Here is a 21,756-nt window from a genome sequence, read left to right on the forward strand (position 1 = left end):
TATTGACTGCTTTTACCTAAGTATCTGCTCTCTCTGCCAGGCTGTCTCAGCCAAAAAGGAGAATTGGGAGAGATGTGAGTATGTCTTTGCCTGTGTGAGCACTGGTGCATACATCCCTTTGACACAGGTAAAGCTTCTGACATTTTTTTTCATGCTCACTACATGTGGAATGATGTCTACAGCTCAGTTGCACTCCAGACAGTATGCACTTCAGAGATAAACATTACCTAGGCTGATGTCCGGCACTGTGCTTGACTGATATCTTCATGAATGGTGGCTAGAAAGTAGTGGGAGCTACCCACCACAACATGATGGTCCAGACTCTGGTGCCTGACCATTTTCAACAGCAGCATGGGACAGAAATATTTATGCTAGCAGTGGATGGCTTTGTGGTTCCCCTGATGAGGGTTTTTCTGTCACACTCTCTCATGCGAATATGGTCCCTCAGAATGCTTCTCCTTTGCCCACACGAAGATCAGTATAGAGGACCATAGTTGTCATATATACACACTTTTCAAGATTACAAAAGCAGGAGGTGGACTGATCATGAGTGATGTTTGACCTCTGAATACAGACAAGATAATTCCCTTTAGTTGCTGATGGTAAACTCTTCACTCTGATGTTAAGTGGTGGAGACTCATCCCAGAGATTTTTCCACCAACTGAAGCTTCCATCAGTGACTGCTGCAACCTCTGTAATGGGACATAAACTCCTATCATGGACCAGCTCTGCCTACCCCAAGGTGGGAGGCTACTGCTTCTAATGTAACCAAGACTTGAAAGTAGTGGGCAGCCTTATACAAGTCTGTTTTTCTTTTCTGTAGTTGAGAGTCACTTGAATTTCAGTGACACATGACTTTTGCCTACCTAGCAAATTACAGTACTTGAATGTGGGGAGAGGATGGATGGTTGGATAATTTAGTTTCATAGGCTTACTATATTTAATTAAGAATATTTCTTCACCGAGGCACAACTTTTATTTGTATTTTTAGGCATAACATTGGATTTCCAATTGTGGAATGCGCCTCCAATGGACAGTTTATTTTATGTAAGCCACCCAACACTGGAGGACTTGTCTCTTTCGGCACAGCAGCTGAGCAGTTGGTTTATGAGATCGGTGACCCCCAGCGTTACCTCTTACCTGACGTAATGTGTGACTTTTCAAATGTCTCCATTACTGAAATTCCAGGTCAGTAATCGCTGCAAGTCAGGTAACTTTGTTAAAATTTGCCTAAATGTATTTTACATTGGTGTATATTTTGCTTATAAACTATCATGTGGTGTAAATAGACCCTTACTGAGGCTGTTCAAATACAGCTTTAGTCTGGAAAAACAAAGTAAAATTTGGTTTTAAAACAGTGTGTGTAAATAGTTGTCTGGTAAGCAGAAGGAGGAGGATGTATGACGTTACAACGCATGCTTTTACAACGCGGTTTTTACAACACATGCCTTTACAACGCATAGTGCTTTGGGGCGCTGGATAGTGAATAGTTTAATTTACTATTCCAACTTAAGTCCCCGTGGATAGTAGGGAAGGTGTTGGATAGTACATTAAACCTATTCCCTATCCTAGAGAGCCCCCCAGCGCAATGCGTTGTAATGGTTTGCGTTGTAAAAGTTGCGTTGTAATGGTAGTGCGTTGTAAAAGTTTTGTTGTAAAGGTTGTTTACCGAAGGAGGAGGATATTTTCATTTAGCTTTATATCCAGGCTTTCTCCCATTCCCACTGTGAATACTGTACCATCTGGTGGTACAACAGGCATCTGCTTCTCACATCTCTTAATAGAGAGCTTTGGGTTACTGGTACCATTCATAAGTGTTTATATCAATGTAGTCATGTCATGTTCCTTGTACAGGTGCTCATCCTCTCCAGTTCTCCATGGTCCACCATTCTATGTAGCCTTGAACTTGGTCCTCTTTTGCTCCTCTACTCTGAACCCTTGGGCATTTCATATAGCATCTATTTGGATTCTTTAAGGTTTCTCCTGACTTCTCCTTTGGCATGGGCAGAACATACTGAAAGACTTTTGGCCCAAGCCATGAGTGAAGTGGCACAAACATTTTTCAGAAACAACTTGCATTACGTCTGCATGTTTTGTGTGGGAAGCACAAGCTGGTGCAGGCCTAAACTTTGTGCGCAGTCATCGCAGTGAGGATTCTGAAGAACCCCTTAATATTCATGCAGGGTAAGTGATCCATCATAGCATAGAAGACATCTGATTTTATTTGTGAGAAGAGGCAAGAGATGGGCATGTGGACATTAAAGCCTCGTGGTTTACAGACTACATCCTCAGTTATTGAGAAAGTGGGTCACCACATCCAACATTGCTCCCACCCATGCAGGGTTCAACTTCAGTTTCCATGATCTGCTCATGCTTATAACCACTAGATTGATAGAAGCACCAAATTAAAGTGTAATCTTTCATCCAATACCTAGTGCTTTCTCTCGCCAAGCTGTTAAAGTCTGTGAAATGAGTGTTTACCAAAAGCGCCTCAGAGACCAAAGCTTCACTGCTTATCATGCTCGGGTACCACATTGACCAAATCCTACTCCCCGTCAAGACATCCAGCTAGGCATTGCACCTTGGTATTAAGACTGCTTCTCTTTGAGGGTTTTGTGCTAGCGTTATGTTACACCAAGAATTTGCACACCCTTCTCTCCCAAGGTGGTTTTCAGGAATGAAGCCTCACCATGCCCCAGTTATTTTGTTGGGGTTAGGGGTTGCACAAGGAGTTTAGCTACCCTCATCTAGTGGAACCTCTTCAGATCAGTTTCAACATGTGTAGAATGTCCATCACCATCTATCGAGATTCCAACATTAAAATCACACCTCACTGACCTGCTTTCATAGACTGAAAAGTGTGTAGCTTATACATGACCAGCAGTTTTGCAGCGTGAATCTTTCTGGATTCACTATGCTGTGCATTATTCTGCCATCTAGTGGTTGGGTCCGGAATTGTAGTCTTTCTTCTCTTTTTTTTTCGTGGCCTAGTGGGCGTCGACATACCACCATTTAGTGTCCGTCGTGACGTCGATGCGCCACCTTTGGTCGCCATCTTTAGATTCTTTTTTCCGCCGTTGGGCCTGGATCGTTGTCGAGGAGTTCCAGAGTTTTGGAAGAGGAATCCACGGAAAACAGAAAAATCGCGAAAATTGAAGATTGTCATCGCACCCGACTACAGGCCAGGTAGCCGGGACTACCAAGGATAAGAAAATTTCGAGAGAACTCTACGTTCACACAAGAAGCGCAGGAATGGACAAAACCCCCTTTAAGTTTTGCACCAATTGCCACTACAAATACGCCCAGAAGGACCAGCATCCAGTCTGCAACCCCTGCCTGCCGCTCGACCACAACAGCGAGGACTGCAACGTGTGCTCGGAGTTCGCATCCAAGACCCTCAGAGTAAGAGAGAGGCAGAAAAGGGCGAACCACAACAGGGGCCACCTCCATCGCTTCCTGACTTGAACCTCTCCAGTGGAGAGGAGGACAACATCGCCGAAGGACCAGAGGACTGCACTGTCGTCGAAGTCCATAAGAAAACGTCGAAGGAGGTAAGAGTCGACGACCCCCAAACACTCGACCGACACTTGAAAGAGTGAGACAAAGTCCTCAAAGTCAACAGTGTCGTTGAAACTCTTGACCAAAGTCACTGTACCCAAGGACAAAGAGCCCAGCGGATCTTTCGAAAAGGACTCCCGGATGGCAAAGACCCACGAAAAATCAAGGTCGGTGAAGGAAGCCCCCGAAAAGGACTCCTCAACACCGAGAAAGGAAGGGTCGACAACTGCTTAGACGACAACGTTGACGACCGCGAAATGCTCAAACCCTTGACTCCGAACAGGCTGCCGAGATGGAAAGGAAGAAAAGGAGGCTCGAGTCTGAAATGGCGAGCATCCTGCAGCGGAAGAAGGACTTCAACGACAAGAGGAGTCAGTACACCATCCCGCCGAAGCCCGCGTCTGAGGTCGAAAGGGGCTTTGAGGACCCTGAACCGCCGAAAATGCCTAAACCGGTCAAAGAACATGAAGAAGAGGCCCTGTATTACTTCGAGGGACAAGGCGAGGAGGTACAGCTAACCTACCTGAACTCAACGTCCTCTGAGGTGCAAGACTTAGAGTGGCATGACCTCTACGCCAAAATGCCGGAAGAAGGAGTAGACACATGCTCTTCATGGCCTTCGCCACCAGACGATAAAGGGATCTATAATATGGTGGTCAAGAATGCTGCACAGCAATATAGGGTAAAATTGGAGGAGGAGAAACCCAAGGCTTGCATTCTCCTGGAGACTCTCTTACCCACACAAACAAGAAGTCAATTCTTGCCCATGCTCCCTAGTGTGCTGAACCAGGTAAGAGAGGCTTTCAGGGAGCCAGCTATATATAAATCTGTAACCGCAAGAACAGATAAGAAGTACAAGCACTCCTCAAAGGACCTTGCATACATTTGAGAATCAGTGCCAGCCGATTTAATAATCACTGCAAAAGCTAGGAAAAGAGCCAATGTGTCCACAAATGCAGGACCACCTCCTGACAAGCAGAGTAGGAGACTGGACCTCACTGGGAGGAAGGTAGAATAGAGTGTGGCAATCCAATGGAGCATCACCAACTCCATCACCCTAATCAACAGACATGCATACCAGCACTGGGAGGAAGTAGGGAAACTACTGAAGCACCTACCGGAACAGTACAAGCAAAGGGCAACCCACCTGGTAAAGGAGGGGGAAAACATGGCAAACACATGTTTATAGTCAGACTTGGACGCAGTGGAGACGTCAGCAGGCAGATGATGATCGGGGTGACAGAGAGAAGGCACGCATTGTTTAGGATTTCGGGCTTCAAACCTGAGGTATCGAATAACATCCTGAACACGCCCTTCAACAGAGAACAACTTTTTAGGACACCATATGATGAAAAGTTAACTCAACTCAAGAAAGACAACGAAACTGCAAGGTCCATGGGAGCACTGCAGTTCAGAGGAATGAGAAGGGGTACGCCCTCAAGAAGTCCAAATCGTAGGGGATGCAACCAACCAAGTACCTCACACCAAACCTTCCAACAAGGCTATCAGGGAAACGGCCAGGGACACTAGCAACAAGGACAGCAGCAGCATAACTGGCAGTACCAGCCACGGAGTCAGTCCTTTCGAGGCCGGTCGAACGTACGAGGACAGGCACGGAGAGGAGGGCAACAACCCACCTCCAAGTGACTTCGCCAAAAGGCAGACGCCCACCCAGCTAACATCTCAAGGGGGGCATGCAAAAAGAAATAAAGACCAAGAATAGTTTTCACAAGACAAGCAGTTCCCCTAACATATAACACCAGTAGGAGGCAGAATAAGGAACTTCATCTAAGAATGGAACAACGGACAAATGGATACTAAACATCATCCAATACGGATACTGTATAGATTTAATAAAACAACCTCCAAACCAAAAGCCAATCAACAAGTCACACTCCGCAAAATAACTTTCACTCTTGGTACTAGAGGCACAGGAACTGCTCAACAAGGAGGCAATAGAGATAGTACCGAACAAGGAAAGAAACAAGGGTGTTTATTCCAACTACTTCCTCGTAAATGTAAATTGAATGTAAATTGATACTTGTATAGCGGACTAGTCATCCGCAAGGGTCTCAAGGCGCTTGTACGAATACCGCTGTGGAACCCATCCTGGCTTTCCCTGTGAGGCGTCCACTCCTGGGCACCCGCAAGGTGGAGGCCAGGTATCCTTAGCGTTGTGGGTGCCGTTGTGGAGATTAAGCAAGCTATTGCCCAGAGTTGCAGAGTAGGACTCCATGATTGGAATAGGCACCGAGGCGAGAATTATCAGGTCCGTGGAATTTTGAGCCCAAGACCCGCCGAGGCGGCGAATTGAACCCTGGTCCCGGGCTAGACCTCTGCATCAGGGTCTGCCGCTTTAACCATTGAGCCACACTTCTCCACTCGTACCAAAGTTAGACGAAACATTGAGGCCTATCTTGGACCTCCGGTTCTTAAACAAGTTCATAAGGACACAAAGATTCAAAATGACATCTCTGCAAGAAGTAATACCCCAGGCACAGGAAGGGGATTACATGGAAACTATAGATTTAAAGGACGCGTAGTTACACATCCCCATCAACAAAGGACAGAAAAGCTAACTAAGATTTGTAATCGGCAATACTTACTACCAGTTCACAGTGCTCGTGTTTGGGCTCAAATCAGCGCCAAGGGTATTTACAAAATGCCTAGCAGCAGTAGCAGCGCACCAAAGGAGGCAGAAAATACATGTATACCCCTACCTCGACGACCAGCTTGTGAAAGCAAGCTCCTACATCCAGTGCAAACAACACATTCAGCAGGTGATACATACACTAATCCAACTGGGTTTTTCAATCCATTGGGGAAAGTCATCAATAGAACCAGAACAGGTAAACATATTCTTAGGGGCAGTGATCAACACCATACAAGCCAAGATGTTGCCCAGCTAAACACCTCTGTACCGTAAGGGGCAAACTCTGACAGTGAGGACGGTGAGCAAACTAATGGGAATGATGACATCATGCATACACCTGGTCCCAAATATTCAACTCCACATGAGACCATTCCAGGAATGGATATTGCAGCAATGGTCACAGGCAACAGGGAGTTGAGAAGATCTAGTGGTTGTCATACACGCAGTGCATCAGGAAATAGCGTGGTGAACAAGGAAAACATATCACAAGAGAAACCATTAACACAACCAACTCCAACAGTGACCATCACAACAGACGCCTCCCAGATGGGGTGGGGCTCGCACATGAACAAACTCAAGGTGAGAGGGTTATGGGCGCAGCAGGATGCCATCAAGCACATCAACTACCCAGAACTAAAAACGGGGTTCCTAGCCTTAAAAGCATTTCAGAAGGAGCTGTACGGAAACAGGGTGTTGATCCAGATGGACAACACAACCACCATGTTAGACATCAATAAACAAGGTGGAACACAATCAGTAGCACTATGTAAATGTGAATGTACATGTATTTATATAGCGCAAATCGCCCACATCGCAGGCATCTATGCGCTTGCTTAGGGAACCCGTCCTGGTATTCCCCTGTGAGATACCCCGGCAGGGTATCCACAAGGTGAAAGCCAGGCATCCCGCCGCGAGGGGCCGTTGTGGAGATTAAGCAAGCTATTGCCCAGAGTCGCAGAGTGTGAACCCGTGAGTCGAGTAGGCACCGGAGCGAGAATTATCGAGTCCGTGGAATTATTGAGCCCAACCCCCGTCGGGGCGGGGAATTGAACCCTGGTCCGGGGCCGATCTCAGCTTCCGGGTCTGCCGCCTCTAACCCCTGAGCCACACTTCTCCACTATCAGGGCTAGCACAGGAAATATTGACATGGGACATTCCACTAAAAGTAGACCTACTAGCAATACATCTCCCAGGGAAAGACAATTTGGAAGCAGACCGACTCAGCAGGCAGACGTCAGCATCCCACGAATGGGAGATCAACCAATAAGAAATACAAAGAGTATTTCACTAGTTGGATACACCGCAAATAGACCTATTTGCAACACACCAAAATGCAAAATGCCAACACTTCGCATCCAGATAACCAGAACATCGGTCACAAGGGAACGCGCTATGGATAAGTTGGTCAAAGACATTTGCATACGCTTTTCCCTCGATACCACTGATACACAGGGTACTCAGCAAATGCAGGATCAGCAACATATTGCTAATACTAATAGCACCTCAGTGGGCCAGACAGTCCTGGTTCTCACAAATAGTGGAAATGGCGCAAGCACCAGCACACAGATTCCCAAGAAGAAGGGACCTGTTAACAATGCAGAATGGAAGGGCGCTACACCCAGAGCCAGAGAGCCTCAGCCTAGATGCTTGGCTCCTGAAGACCTAGAATTTGCACACCTCAAACTACCGGCAAGCACAATGGCAGTGCTCAGCAAGGCAAGAAGACCTACCACAAGAAAGTGCTACATAGCAAAGGGAAAAGATTCTCTTAATGGTGCATTAGGGTGAAACTGCAAAGGAGAATCACAAGGGAATCAACAGTACTAAAATACTTAATGCATCTACTACAAAGTAAACTAAGCTACACATCCCTAAGGTTGCACTTAGCGGCGATAGTGGCTTACACAAGAGGAGAAACAGGAAAAGGTTTCTTCACCGCCCAAGTAGTAAAAAGATTTCTAGAAGGAGGTGAGAATCGCACCTCCAAACAGAATGCCGGCACCAGCATGGAACCTCAACGTAGTGCTAACTCAATTGATGAAGGCACCATTTGAGCCTACTCACAAGGCAACACTGCACATGCTCACGCTAAAGACAGCCTTCTTAGTGGCTATCACGTCACCAGTAAGTGAATTGCTAGCGCTAACACTTCAAGAGCCCTACCTGCAAATACACAATGATAGGATTGTAATGAGAACAGACTTCACTTCACGGTTCCACATCAATCAAACAATCCAAATACCCAGTTTTTTCCAAAAACCAGTCACAAGCACAAAAAGGGTGCTACACACACTGAACGCCAGGAGGGCTGTAATGCACTTTATAGAAAGGACAAAGGAGTGCAGAAAGACAAAGCAGTTCTTAGTTTTCTTTGCCAGCAGTTTTTGGGGACGACCACTTACCAAAAATACCATAGCACGGTGGATTGCACAAACCATACAACTCTGCCACAAACAAGCAGGACAACTGTTACAAAGAGCAGCTCATGCTCACTCAACAAGGAATAAAGGAACTACAATTGCGTTTCTAGCTAACACACCAATTCAAGACATTTGCCAAGCTGCATCATGGTCTTCAGTGCACAGGTTCACTAAGCACTACTGTGTAGATATCCAAATGAGCAAGGAAGCACAAGTGGGACAGAAGGTATTACAACACATATTCAGTGACCAGAGCTCATCTTTCACCCAGCCACCACAATAAGGACAAACCGCTACAAAGTCTATGCACAGCATAGTTAATCTAGAAAGATTCAATCTGCAAAACGTTTAGTTTCTTACCTGTCGGTGTAGTTTGGCAGCTTGAAGACTTTCTGGATTCACTAGCGAACCCACCCTCCTCTGCCAGAAAGCTGAGAAGATGAGAAAGGAGGAAAGAGATTAAAACGGGAGAAAGACTTTACAAGAATAAAGGAGAAACAAAAATGACACAAGACAAGAAAAAAGAATCCAAAGATGGCGACCAAAGGTGGAAGCTTCCGGCGGAAGCGCATCAACGTCACGAAGGACACCAAATGGTGGTCTGTTGACGCCCACCTGGGCCACGGGAAAAAAAAAAGAGAAGACTAACATTCTGGACCTAACCACTAGATGGCGGAATAATGCACAACATAGTGAATCCAGAAAGTCTTCAAGCTGCAAAACTACATTGACAGGTAAGAAATTAATCCTGTAAGTGCCAAGGCTTTTCTCCCGCAGAGCTGGGCCCATTGTTTGACGTTTGGGACAGTTTGCGCTTAAGCCTTCTTAATTTTGTCTCCACAAAAGGTATCCAGACCAAATTTGCATCCTTTTTTTCATATATGGATTCTTAAGGCACCTGAGGTTAGTGGATTCAACTGGAGGGAACTGAGAAAATTGCCGATATGTATAAAAAAATCTGCATTTCTTTTGAAAAATGGGTAAAAGTGCTGTGCAATAAGTGTGTGTATTTTTCTAAAAATGGTACCAATAAGAGGTTTGTTTTGCTAAGTTGACCTTTGGCAAGCTTTCTGAAAGAAGAAGAGTTGTTAATGGGTGAACAGATTTCTCAGTGGTAATCACAATTCTGAATTCAGCCTGGGGTCATTGTGTAGATGGTTTTCCCATTGGTAAAATAAAATGGTATGAAAAATGAAGGCCAAAATGTAAATACTTGACAACGTTTTCATCTATAATGTTTTGCCCCGATGGGTGAGTTAAAAAGTAATATTCCATTACGTACGACACACTCTTCAGGCCACAGCTATATATAGTATTTGGTGGTTGTCCAAAACATTTACTACCCAGAGCTAACAACTGAGCTTCAGCTCGTAATGGTTTTTCATTTTTTAAGACCATGCATCAATTCGTATAGTAGAATGTAATAAAAGCGGACATTATCCCCTTTCCAGTGGTACCTCGCCATCTTGATTGGTACTGGGGGAGGGGGCTGAGATATTAAACCCCTCCCCCACCCTCCGCCCCCCAAAACATCAAGGAAAGGGAAAGAAGCCGGAGCCTAATGGCAACGACTGGTGTCAAGTTCACTCTGTGTGAAGTCAGCCCTCTGCAGATGCTGATGTTGCACAGAGAAAAATAAAATAATGTTAGGCTGTGAGGGAGCTCTTTCCTTGAAGTTTAATATTATTTTGCAAAAAGAATATCCTTCTGGTGCAAGCACTAGAAAGATTTTCTCCGCTTGGTGGGACGAAAAGACATTGACGTCATATGCACAGATAATGCGAAGGACAAGGTTATCTCATTTACCAAACTAATGCAGTTAAAAAGTGATTATGGTGCTCTTGGGTTTTCTCTCCCTGCACCTGATACCAGACGCCATTAAGTGCATTTAATAAAAGATGATACTATTACGCAATTTATCAGTATTTAATTTGCTCAGATTGAAAGGATCAAAAACAAGAGTAGACCTCACTGCAATTCCAACCCTTGTCTGCAGCACACTATGCACCAGCCCCTAATGCCCGCTCACTGATTCATCCTGCCTGCTATAAGGCAGGCTACCTTTGCCATTCACCTTTATATTTATGTGCATTTGCGTCTGTGCGCTAATACAATATGCTTGCAGACGCAAAGGCACATAAACACAGAGCTCAAAGTGTGCACCAACATCATGGTGCATTACAAACAGATCCTCTGTAATGCGATCGGTCGCATACTCTGGCGCATATCGACAACTAGCGCCGGTGCAGTCATGCGTAATACGGTCCCATGTGTCACCTGTTGTAAACTTGATGGCAAACAGCGCAAGGTATGTAATTTGCACATGGGCAAATAGCACAAATCACAGTTAGGGCTTGGGCAAATGCAGCCAACCTAGGGATGTACTATGCATTGTGATTGCTTGCGCGAAAGGTGCGCCGGGCGCAAACAATAACAATGCGCCCTATTCTGATCCTTTTTCGGTCATCCTCTTTTCTGCACCTCCTCCCTCCCTGTCTTTTCTTTGGTCTCTGTCCAATAGCGCCAAGATGCTCCTTGGAGTGAGCGCTGCGCTCTATAAAAAAGTTGTTCATTCATTCATTCATTCATTATGTTGCATGCGCCACCCCAGGGCAGCTACAAACTCGTGCTTCCTTCATGTGAAAACACGGAGCAGCTGCTCCGTGTTTTCAAGTTCAGGGTGCAGGGGCGGCCTTAGGCATGTGCAAGCTGTGCACCTGTACAGGGCCACCAAACCAATATATATCCTTAATATAATAATCCTCTGAGGATGGATACATATTTGCATGGCGGCCCCTGGCAGGGATTTGGCGGCCTCTGGCTCTGTTCCACTTCCAAACACCCTGACCCCCCCCCCCCTCGTCACTAGCCTCCGCGCTCCGCCCCGCCCCCCTCTTCGGGGGCCCCCTACCTACGCTCCCTGCCCATTGCCGCCATGAGCCTAGAGCCGCCCCTGATTGAGATCTGCTTTTGCTGTACCCTTACCGGAAAAGCTCCTTGATCGACATTTCAGATTACTCAAGCACCTAGACCCAGATAACAATGCTTTCCAGTGGTCTGAATCCTGGCTGTACCACGCATTGGAATTGGCAGCTTATGATCCTTATCGTCCTAATCGTTCCCAGAATCCTTGAATGCCAGGCTGAGGACCAGGAGTTCAGCTGGTACCCCTTTTTCATTAATGATGGATATGGTTTCTTTCTGGGTCATTGCAGCACTAGTCGTAAGGCTTCCTGGTCCAGCGTGACCACTTGGAGTCCTCTGGTAACCTTACCCATGGTGCCTGACAAATGCACAGACATCTATGATGCTTCTGAAGGTGAATGCTTGGGCATATCCTCTGCTATGTGAATTTACCTGAGGGGCACTGAGGAGGACACCTTCTGACAGCCGGCAAGCAATGGGTGCAACTCTGGAGGTCAGGCAAAGGAGGGTGCCACTGCGACCAGAAAATGTCAGAGCACAGCAGGGGTGCATATAAGTACTAGACCATTGGGGAGCAGATAATAAGACACCACTGGGACCAAACAAGCTGGGTCACCTCTGGTGAAGACACCGGAAGGCACCCTGGTCAGGAGACTGAGTAGGGCTCCCTGGGGAGCGGATGAAGGAAGAGACCCCAGCTGATGGCTAGCTTTTAAGGAAGGTCGGTGTGGTATTGCAGGCAAAGGAAAATGGTCTAAGGTTGCTTGTGTCCCTACCTGGATGGGACCTGGCCAGCCAGTCCTGCCAGTACCGTTCCTATAAGAGCAGGAACAAGACTGATATCAGTATGGCTGGTCTCCGTGTAAAATGGCACAATTTCTGGCGTGTTACGAATCAGTGACAAGCACTCATGAGTTTTCAGTGCTTCAGTACAGAAACTTTATTTATATTCTAAACTAATTGGTGTAATTAAATCTGGCTACCATCAGATCCTTGCCCTCCAAAAATTCTGCATAATTCTCATATTTCTCATGAAATTATAGTTGTTCCATTAACGGTGATTTTTAATATAGTGTTCACAACAGGTTATTTCCCAATGGAATGGAAGTAAGCCTCCATACTTCCATTATTTAAGAAACCCAACTTGGACGCTAAGGAGACACTCAATTATAGATTGTTATCAAGACCCATATTCTCTGCTAAAGTGATCGAGAAGGCGATAAATATTGAACTATCCTCATGCATCAATGATAATGCTATTCTCGATCCGTCCCAATTTGGATTTCATGCTTATCGTAGGACAGAGTTGGTTCTTATCACCGCCACAGAGGAGTTCAGGCAGATTTTGGACAGTGGGGGGAGCGCAGCTAAGATCCTCCTGGACCTGTCAGCGGCTTTTGATACCGTCAATCATAGACTGCTGCGAGACCGGTTAGTTTCCATCAGGATCAGGGATAAGGCGCTGTCCTTACTGGGCTCTTTGCTGTTTGAGCGGTCTCAAGAAGAACATTGGGGAACGTTGTTTCACCCTCCTTCACGCTGCCCTGCGAAGTTCCCCAGGGTTCTTCCCTGAACCCAACGCTTTTTAACCTCTACGTCACACCCCCTTGCCAGACTAGTAAAAAGTTATGGATTTGCCTTCGTGTCATATGCGGACAACACTCAGATTGTCGTCTCGGTGAGCAGTCCTTCCAGCCAGACAGCAATTCATTTTCACAACTGTATGAGCTAATTGGATAACAGACAATTGTCTAAAGTTAAACTCATCCAAGACTGAAGTTTTGGTGTTGGGGAACAATCCATCACTTTGGACAGATAGCTGGTGGCCGGTACAACTTGGTCCCTTACCTAAACCAGTACTCAAAGCCAAAAATGTAGGAGTTGTTTTTTACACCAAGCTGTCCTTTGAAGCACAAATCAACTCGGCCACCTCTGCATGCTTTTTTATCTTGAGAATGTTGAGGAAAATCCTTCCGGCAATAACTATGAATTTGAGGAAAACTGTGGTATTGGTACTGATATCTTCAAGACTGGACTATTGTAACACACTCTTTTCCAGTGTTCCTAAGCGTAGCATTAAAAAACTGAAGACTGCTCAGAATGCAGCAGCAAGAGTACTGTTAGGTGTTTCTAAATTTGACTCAGTTTCCACAGCCTTAGTTCATCTTAACTGGCTACCTGTAGCCAAGAGGATCCAATTTAGAGCACTATGTATTGCCTTTAAATCTCTTAACAACTTGGGGCCAATGCAGTTGCCGAACTTGTTAAAGCCATATACTCCTGTAAGAATCCTTTGATCTGCCAAACATGGAAACTTAATTATTCCTAGAGTCAGCAGGGCTAGGTGGGGTGGTAAGAGTTTCATGGTTACAACTGCTAGCCTATGGAACTCTCTGCCAACCACTCAAAAAAAAGTTCACCCTACCAAAATTTAGAAAGGGCCTTAAAGCTTGGTTGTTTAAGGGATCATTTTACACCCTATTCAGTCCTGATCTGCATACATTAAACGATTCAGAAAAGGGGGTGGTGATGTTGTTAAATATTTTGTCCACCCTAAGCGTGGAAGGGTATACTCAGATGCGAGTCCCTTGCTCATTGCACCATCAGGATTCAAGCAAGCCGGGCCGACGACGGCTGAAATGCCAGAAACCGGTCCCCGGAAGCTTGTTTCCTTCCCAGTGTAAGAATTGGCTTGGTAGTTTGGTTTGCCCTGTTCCCATCATGCACTGGGACAGGAACAGACTAATTTGCATATAGCCAGGTTCTGAGCTGGGATGGTGCAGTGAGCTAAAAAACGGTGTTGGATCTAGCCCTGATCTCTTGACTGGGTGAGAGTATTCTGCTTAATTCAGAGACTCTGTCCATCACCACCCCTTGTTGTTAAATATTTTGTCCACCCTAAGCGTGGAAGGGTATACTCAGATGTGAGTCCCTTGCTCATTGCACCATCAGGATTCAAGCAAGCCGGGCCGACGACGGCTGAAATGCCAGAAACCGGTCCCCGGAAGCTTGTTTCCTTCCCAGTGTAAGAATTGGCTTGATAGTTTGGTTTGCCCTGTTCCCATCATGCACTGGGACAGGAACAGACTAATTTGCATATAGCCAGGTTCTGAGCTGGGATGGTGCAGTGAGCTAAAAAACGGTGTTGGATCTAGCCCTGATCTCTTGACTGGGTGAGAGTATTCTGCTTAATTCAGAGACTCTGTCCATCACCACCCCTTGTTGTTAAATATTTTGTCCACCCTAAGCGTGGAAGGATATACTCAGATGTGAGTCCCTTGCTCATTGCACCATCAGGATTCAAGCAAGCCGGGCCGACGACGGCTGAAATGCCAGAAACCGGTCCCCGGAAGCTTGTTTCCTTCCCAGTGTAAGAATTTGCTTGGTAGTTTGGTTTGCCCTGTTCCCATCATGCACTGGGACAGGAACAGACTAATTTGCATATAGCCAGGTTCTGAGCTGGGATGGTGCAGTGAGCTAAAAAACGGTGTTGGATCTAGCCCTGATCTCTTGACTGGGTGAGAGTATTCTGCTTAATTCAGAGACTCTGTCCATCACCACCCCTTGTTAAATATTTTGTCCACCCTAAGCGTGGAAGGGTATACTCAGATGTGAGTCCCTTGCTCATTGCACCATCAGGATTCAAGCAAGCCGGGCCGACGACGGCTGAAATGCCAGAAACCGGTCCCCAGAAGCTTGTTTCCTTCCCAGTGTAAGAATTGGCTTGGTAGTTTGGTTTGCCCTGTTCCCATCATGCACTGGGACAGGAACAGACTAATTTGCATATAGCAGGTTCTGAGCTGGGATGGTGCAGTGAGCTAAAAAACGGTGTTGGATCTAGCCCTGATCTTTTGACTGGGTGAAAGTATTCTGCTTAATTCCGAGACTCTGTCCATCACCACCCCTTGTTGTTAAATATTTTGTCCACCCTAAGCGTGGAAGGGTATACTCAGATGTGAGTCCCTTGCTCATTGCACCATCAGGATTCAAGCAAGCCAGGCCGACGACGGCTGAAATGCCAGCAACCGGTCCCCGGAAGCTTGTTTCCTTCCCAGTGTAAGAATTGGCTTTGTAGTTTGGTTTGCCCTGTTCTCATCATGCACTGGGACAGGAACAGACTAATTTGCATATAGCCAGGTTCTGAGCTGGGATGGTGCAGTGAGATTAAAAAACGGTGTTGGATCTAGCCCTGATCTCTTGACTGGGTGAGAGTATTCTGCTTAATTCAGAGACTCTGTCTATCACCACCCCTTGTTGTTAAATATTTTGTCCACCCTAAGCATGGAAGGGTATACTCAGATGTGAGTCCCTTGCTCATTGCACCATCAGGATTCAAGCAAGCCGGGCCGACGACGGCTAAAATGCCAGAAACCAGTCCCCGGAAGCTTGTTTCCTTCCCAGTGTAAGAATTGGCTTGGTAGTTTGGTTTGCCCTGTTCCCATCATGCACTGGGACAGGAACAGACTAATTTGCATATAGCCAGGTTCTGAGCTGGGATGGTGCAGTGAGCTAAAAAACGGTGTTGGATCTAGCCCTGATCTCTTGACTGGAGGAGAGTATTCTGCTTAATTCAGAGACTCTGTCCATCACCACCCCTTGTTGTTAAATATTTTGTCCACCCTAAGCGTGGAAGGGTATACTCAGATGCGAGTCCCTTGCTCCATCAGGATTCAAGCAGGCCGGGCCGACGACGGCTGAAATGCCAGAAACCGGTCCCCGGAAGCTTGTTTCCTTCCCAGTGTAAGAATTGGCTTGGTAGTTTGGTTTGCCCTGTTCCCATCATGCACTGGGACAGGAACAGACTAATTTGCATGTAGCCAGGTTCTGAGCTGGGATGGTGCAGTGAGCTAAAAAACGGTGTTGGATCTAGCCCTGATCTCTTGACTGGGTGAGAGTATTCTGCTTAATTCAGAGACTCTGTCCATCACCACCCCTTGTTGCTGTATACATTATAGGCAGCGCCTAGAATCCCCAGGGTATTTGTTATGCTTTATAAATTATTCATTATCATAGCACTAACTTTATCTTTCGGAGTATCATAGTGCAATGAATATTTAAGCATAGTAAAGTATATAAGTGATAGGCAGAGCATCAAAAACTCAAAGGCAATAATCTTATAATAGAGTTTTATATTCCGGCATAGAAAGCACCCTATTATTAACTGATTGGCGTTCTTCACATTTAAAAAAGAAGGCACTGTATTTCTAAGTATTAAAACACCACCTTCATTTTCCCTTAGTACAACCAATGCTGGTATTTGCTGGGAGTTATAAAAAGAAAGTTTTGAAGCTTATGTGGCTGCTATCGATGGTCAAGGGATGTATGACTTATTCACGCCGCCTTTTACAACGCATGCCTTTACAACACGGTCAATACAACCAACACATTGTTACAACGACTTGCCTTAGGGAAGCGCTGGATTTTGGAAAAGTATATTTTATTATTCCAACTCCAGTCTTTGTATCAGTAGGGAAGGTGCTGGATTTAAAATCCAACAATGCGTTCCCTAAAGCACGTCGTTGTAATGACTTGCGTTGTAATGGAACGCGTTGTAACGATGCATTCATTGTATTGCCTGCGTTATAATGACACTGCATAGTTCTGTCTGCATTATAAACACGGTTTGCCATGGTGAAGACTTTACTTATGCAAAAGAAATATTGTATTGTATTGTAATTGTATTTTATAGTGCTTACTACCCCTGACGATATTCAGAAAACAATGGTCCTAAGCAGACAATAAATTTCAGAAAAAATTTAATATAGACCATGTTGGAAACTATAGAGAACCAATGTCCAGCCGGACAAGGAGTTTTATTCACAAAATATTTTAAATAGAAAAAAATGATCGAAAATACATTTACAGTGGGGCACAGTCCTGCACCCTACAGCGAGAGGGATGTGCGGGGAAACGAAATTACAATCAAACAATTTAGACAGACAAAATTACAGGCAAAGACTTAGAGCTGTGGCAACTTGCATTCATCGGAACAGTACAGCAAACTTAGCCAAATAGTGACCACAATAATTAAGCACAATGGACATTTGTGGCACTATTTTGAAATGTCGACGTTTCGATCCAAAGCTCATTAATTAAGGGGATCATCATCAGGACTAGAAAATAACATTTGCCTGGTGTACACAATTAACGCCTGTTGGGGTAGAAAACAGGGAACAAAGGAAAGTGGCCTGTCAGGATCAATGGAAACATTTAGCTTTTTCAACATGTCAGCAAGTAATTTTTTATATATGGGCACTCAGCAGGTGCGTTCAGGCGATCAAGTTTAAGCAAAAGTCAGACATTGAAACGAATAACATTAAACTGCGGTGAATGCGATAAACGCAAAAGTGACTGGTCATTGTGATTCAAGGAATTACTGTAGTGGTGGTGAAATAATGAACCGTTTTTAGAAGGGTGACATCCGGTCGGCATAAAATTGAGAACGTGCGTATCGGTGGTGATAACTCAAGTGACGATGATACTGGCACTCTGCAGGTAAGTGCAGGCGGTCATACATTGGAGCAGATAATATTAGATTGCTGAGGACGTGAGAGTGACTCTTCAATGTGAAACAAGGAAGCACTGTTGTGATGGTGAGTATTGAGCTATTTTTAAACGGTCACATGATGTAGATTACAACGCGCGTATCGAGAGTGAAAACTCAGACGGCGATGGTATTGCAATGCATGCCCCGGTGTTTGGTGTCAGTGAAATGCAATTTCCAATGCAAGTGAATAGTCGGGAACCAAGGGGTTCGGTGCTTATTATCAGTAATATGTGGCGCGTGATGGGGAATGGACGCGCTGTGCGTGGGCTTACCTAGGAGTTGGTCGTTAAGATACCACTTAGGTTCAGGTGGTATTGTTGAGATATTGAGGATTGTGAGAGACGGCTGAAAAGGAGTTAATTATTGGTGATTAGTGAGGGTGGTTGGGCCCACATTTGGGATGTGATGAAACGGTAAATTTGCCAGGGGCGCATACCTCTTGGAAGTTTCTTAATATGATTGGTATTGCGGGGGTAGCACAAGCCTCCTGGCCCGGGAAAAACTCTTGATAATTGCAGGGCGGAATTGGATCCACAGTCTCTTTAGCGTGTGCGCTTGGATGGTTACTCAGCTTGTTTCGAGCTGGAAAAATTAGAAATGGGAGGTTCGATTTAGCCGACAAGCAACTGCGTCGGCTGGGTCAATTACGACTATCCAAAAAGGAACCACGTCTGCAAGGGGTTCTCTTACCTCAATTATGGTACAGCCGCGGTGTGCTGTATCACCAGAACCGGTGTGCTGAGTCGTTACCGGCGCAATGGCAGGAACTATTTGCTTATGGTGCCGTGCTCGTTTAAATAGTGTAATAGCGGCCGCCATCTTGGTTGAGTCAAAATAGGTCGGTAGTGAAGAAAGACTACGGCGCACTGAGTTCATAAACAACCACTAGTGAGTGGCGGTCAAGGAGACCGCTGTGTGAAGAGTAATATCAATGATACGGAGTGTGATTTGTGATGATTAGTTGCGCTGTGTTTTGCAGTGAGGGACCTGGAAATTACCGCAATTGGATTCGATGTGGCCCTGAATTCGGGCGGGGGCGACAGACCATAATAATTAAATAAAACTGGTCTAGAACGCGTTAAGTTGCATTTTCAGAATGTTTTAGAGGCAGCTATAATGGGTGAGTAAGTCAATAGCTGGACAAAAGATCACGGCACATTGTGTGTAAAGTCAATGGAGGGTGGCGGTTTAGGGAGATAAGGGCATCTATTCAGCGTATCCAGAGGTGGTGTGTCAGAAGATTAATTGTGCAGTGTCTTGTAGTGAGAGAAGGGGAAATGACAACAATTATGCTAATTATAATGATTGAGCGAATTGCTGCCCCGATATCGGACGTGAGTGAACAAACATGAATACACAAGGTGATTACATATTTAAAACTGGTCTTGATACCGTTGTGTACATTTTCATCATACAACAAAATTTACAAACACGATAGGGAAAAGAGGGCGTGTTATGTACATTTTGATCCTTATTTAGAGAGTTTTAGATAGAAATCAAACAGTGGCTGTATGCTTCTAGGACTTAGTGAAGGACTTGTTTGAGATTAAATGAGAGTGATATCCACAAGTTTATAGCAAGGTAGTCCAATCTTCGGTTCTGTTCAGGCCATTCCTGATTGTGTCAAAAAGAATTATTCATTTCAATTCTTCTCGGTTTAGCAGTTGGGCCATGTTGCCCCCTCTTAGCGGGAGTTTCAGTACTTTCAAAATTGTCCAGCGGATATCATCTTCATCATGGTTGGCCTGTGTGAAATGATCCACCAACGGTGCGTTGGGTGTTTTGCACCTGATCTGACTTCTGTGCTGCACAATTCTTGTTTTTACTTTCTGAGTAGTCTGGCCAATATACAGTTGCATGCAAGGACAATGTATTAAATAGATAACGTTGCAAGTATTACAGTTCGAGAAAGCTCGGCAGTTGACTGTAATGTTGTTAAAAGTGAAACTTTTACCTTCAATGGTGAATTCGCAAACGTTACACCCACCCCATTTAGAATGCCCCAAAATGGAGTCAGGCCCTAGACAGAGTTGAGTGTTATGTGGGTGACAGGGGTGGGCAGGGCTGCTCAAACAAAGTGGTCTTTCAGATTCCTGCTCTTGCGCAAAGCGAACAATGGTCTCTCAATATTCAAGCTCCCTGCATTGATGATTGGCCGGTGCTGTATTATCATCTTGCGTATTTTATTTGACACAAGTGAAAAGGTGGTAACGCAAGCTATTCTTTCCAGTTCACTTTTGGGTTTGGGAGTTAGCAAAACATCACGTGGGCAGTACCATGCCCGTTTAGATGCGTTTCTGATTATCCGTTTAGGGTAGCCACCATCTTTGAGTTTGGAATGAGAAGGTGGATCAATCAATCAATCAATCAAAGACATTTATAGAGCGCGCTACCTACCCGTAGGGTCTCGAGGCGCTTTGGGGGGGGGGGGTGCCGCTACTGCTCGAACAGCCAGGTCTTGAGCTGCTTCCTGAAGGAGAGGTGGTCTTGGGTCAGGCGCAGGTCGGCAGGGAGGGAGTTCCACGTCTTGGCGGCCAGGTAGGAGAAGGACCTTCCTCCTGTAGTGGCTCTGCGGATGCGTGGGACGGCGGCGAGGGCGTGGCTGGCGGATCGGAGGTGGCGTTTGGGAGCGTAGAAGTTGATTCGGTTGTTGAGGTAGCTCTGGCCTTGGTCGTGGAGAGCTTTGTGTGCGTAGGTAAGGAGGCGGAAGGTGATTCTCTTGTTGACCGGGAGCCAGTGCAGGTCTCTTAGGTGTCCGGAGATGTGGCTGTGTCGTGGGATGTCGAGGATGAGTCTGGCTGAGGCGTTCTGGATGCGCTGGAGCCTCTTCTGGATCTTGGCGGTGGTTCCGGCATAGAGTGCGTTGCCGTAGTCCAGTCGGCTGGTGACGAGGGCCTGGGTGACGGTCTTCCTGGTCTCTGTGGGGATCCACCGGAAGATCTTCCGCAGCATGCGCAGGATGTTGAAGCATGACGAGGAGACGGCGTTGACTTGCCTGGTCATGGAGAGGGAGGAGTCCAAGATGAAACCCAGGTTGCGTGCGTGGTCCGTCGGTTTGGGTGCGGTGCCCAGGGCGGGGGGCCACCAGGAGTCGTCCCAGGCGGAGGGCGAGGAGCCCAGGATGAGGACCTCCGTCTTATCTGTGTTCAGCTTCAGGCGGCTCGTCGTCATCCACTCGGCTACCTCTCTCATCCCTTCGTGCAGGTTGGCTCTGGCGGTGGCGGGGTCGTTGGTCAGGGTGGATGCTTCTCTGAAGTAGTCTTCTTTAGAGGACAATTGCACCTGATTCTCAAGAGTTGAGAATAGGGAAGTGAGTCACTTAGGGCTCTGGGGTGGTTGCTTGCGTAACTCAAAAGTGTATTATGCTCAGTGGATTTTCAAGTGAGACGCGTAAGCAGTTCACCTTCAGAATAGAAGATTGTCAAGTCGAGGAAAGCAATAAAAGATTTATCAAAAGTGATGGTAAATGTTAGGCCGGAGCAGTTATTGTTTAACCAGTGCAGGAATTGGAGTAAGGCATTGGTGTCATGTCTCCAGATGATGAAAATGTCATCAATATATCTTCACCAAAGGCAGATGCCTGGGAAGAAGGGGTTTGTGTGGGTGAGGATGGAGCCTGTCTCTAGTTGATCCATAAACAGGATCGCTAGGTT

At 46.0% G+C, this 21,756-nt stretch overlaps 1 protein-coding gene across 1 annotated transcript in view; it reads left to right on the plus strand.

Annotated features, from left to right (window-relative positions):
- LOC147728555 (uncharacterized) overlaps nucleotides 1-21,756 on the plus strand; it is a 703,293-nt gene that overhangs the window by 198,907 nt on the left and 482,630 nt on the right. The window contains exon 9 of the mRNA XM_086962332.1: nucleotides 992-1,188. Within this exon, the coding sequence (XP_086818458.1) occupies nucleotides 992-1,188 (197 nt within the window). The remainder of the gene's footprint in view (nucleotides 1-991; nucleotides 1,189-21,756) is intronic.

The sequence above is a fragment of the Lissotriton vulgaris genome, chromosome 3_1, assembly GCF_964263255.1.
Source record: "Lissotriton vulgaris chromosome 3_1, aLisVul1.2, whole genome shotgun sequence".
NCBI classification, from domain to species: domain Eukaryota; kingdom Metazoa; phylum Chordata; class Amphibia; order Caudata; family Salamandridae; genus Lissotriton; species Lissotriton vulgaris.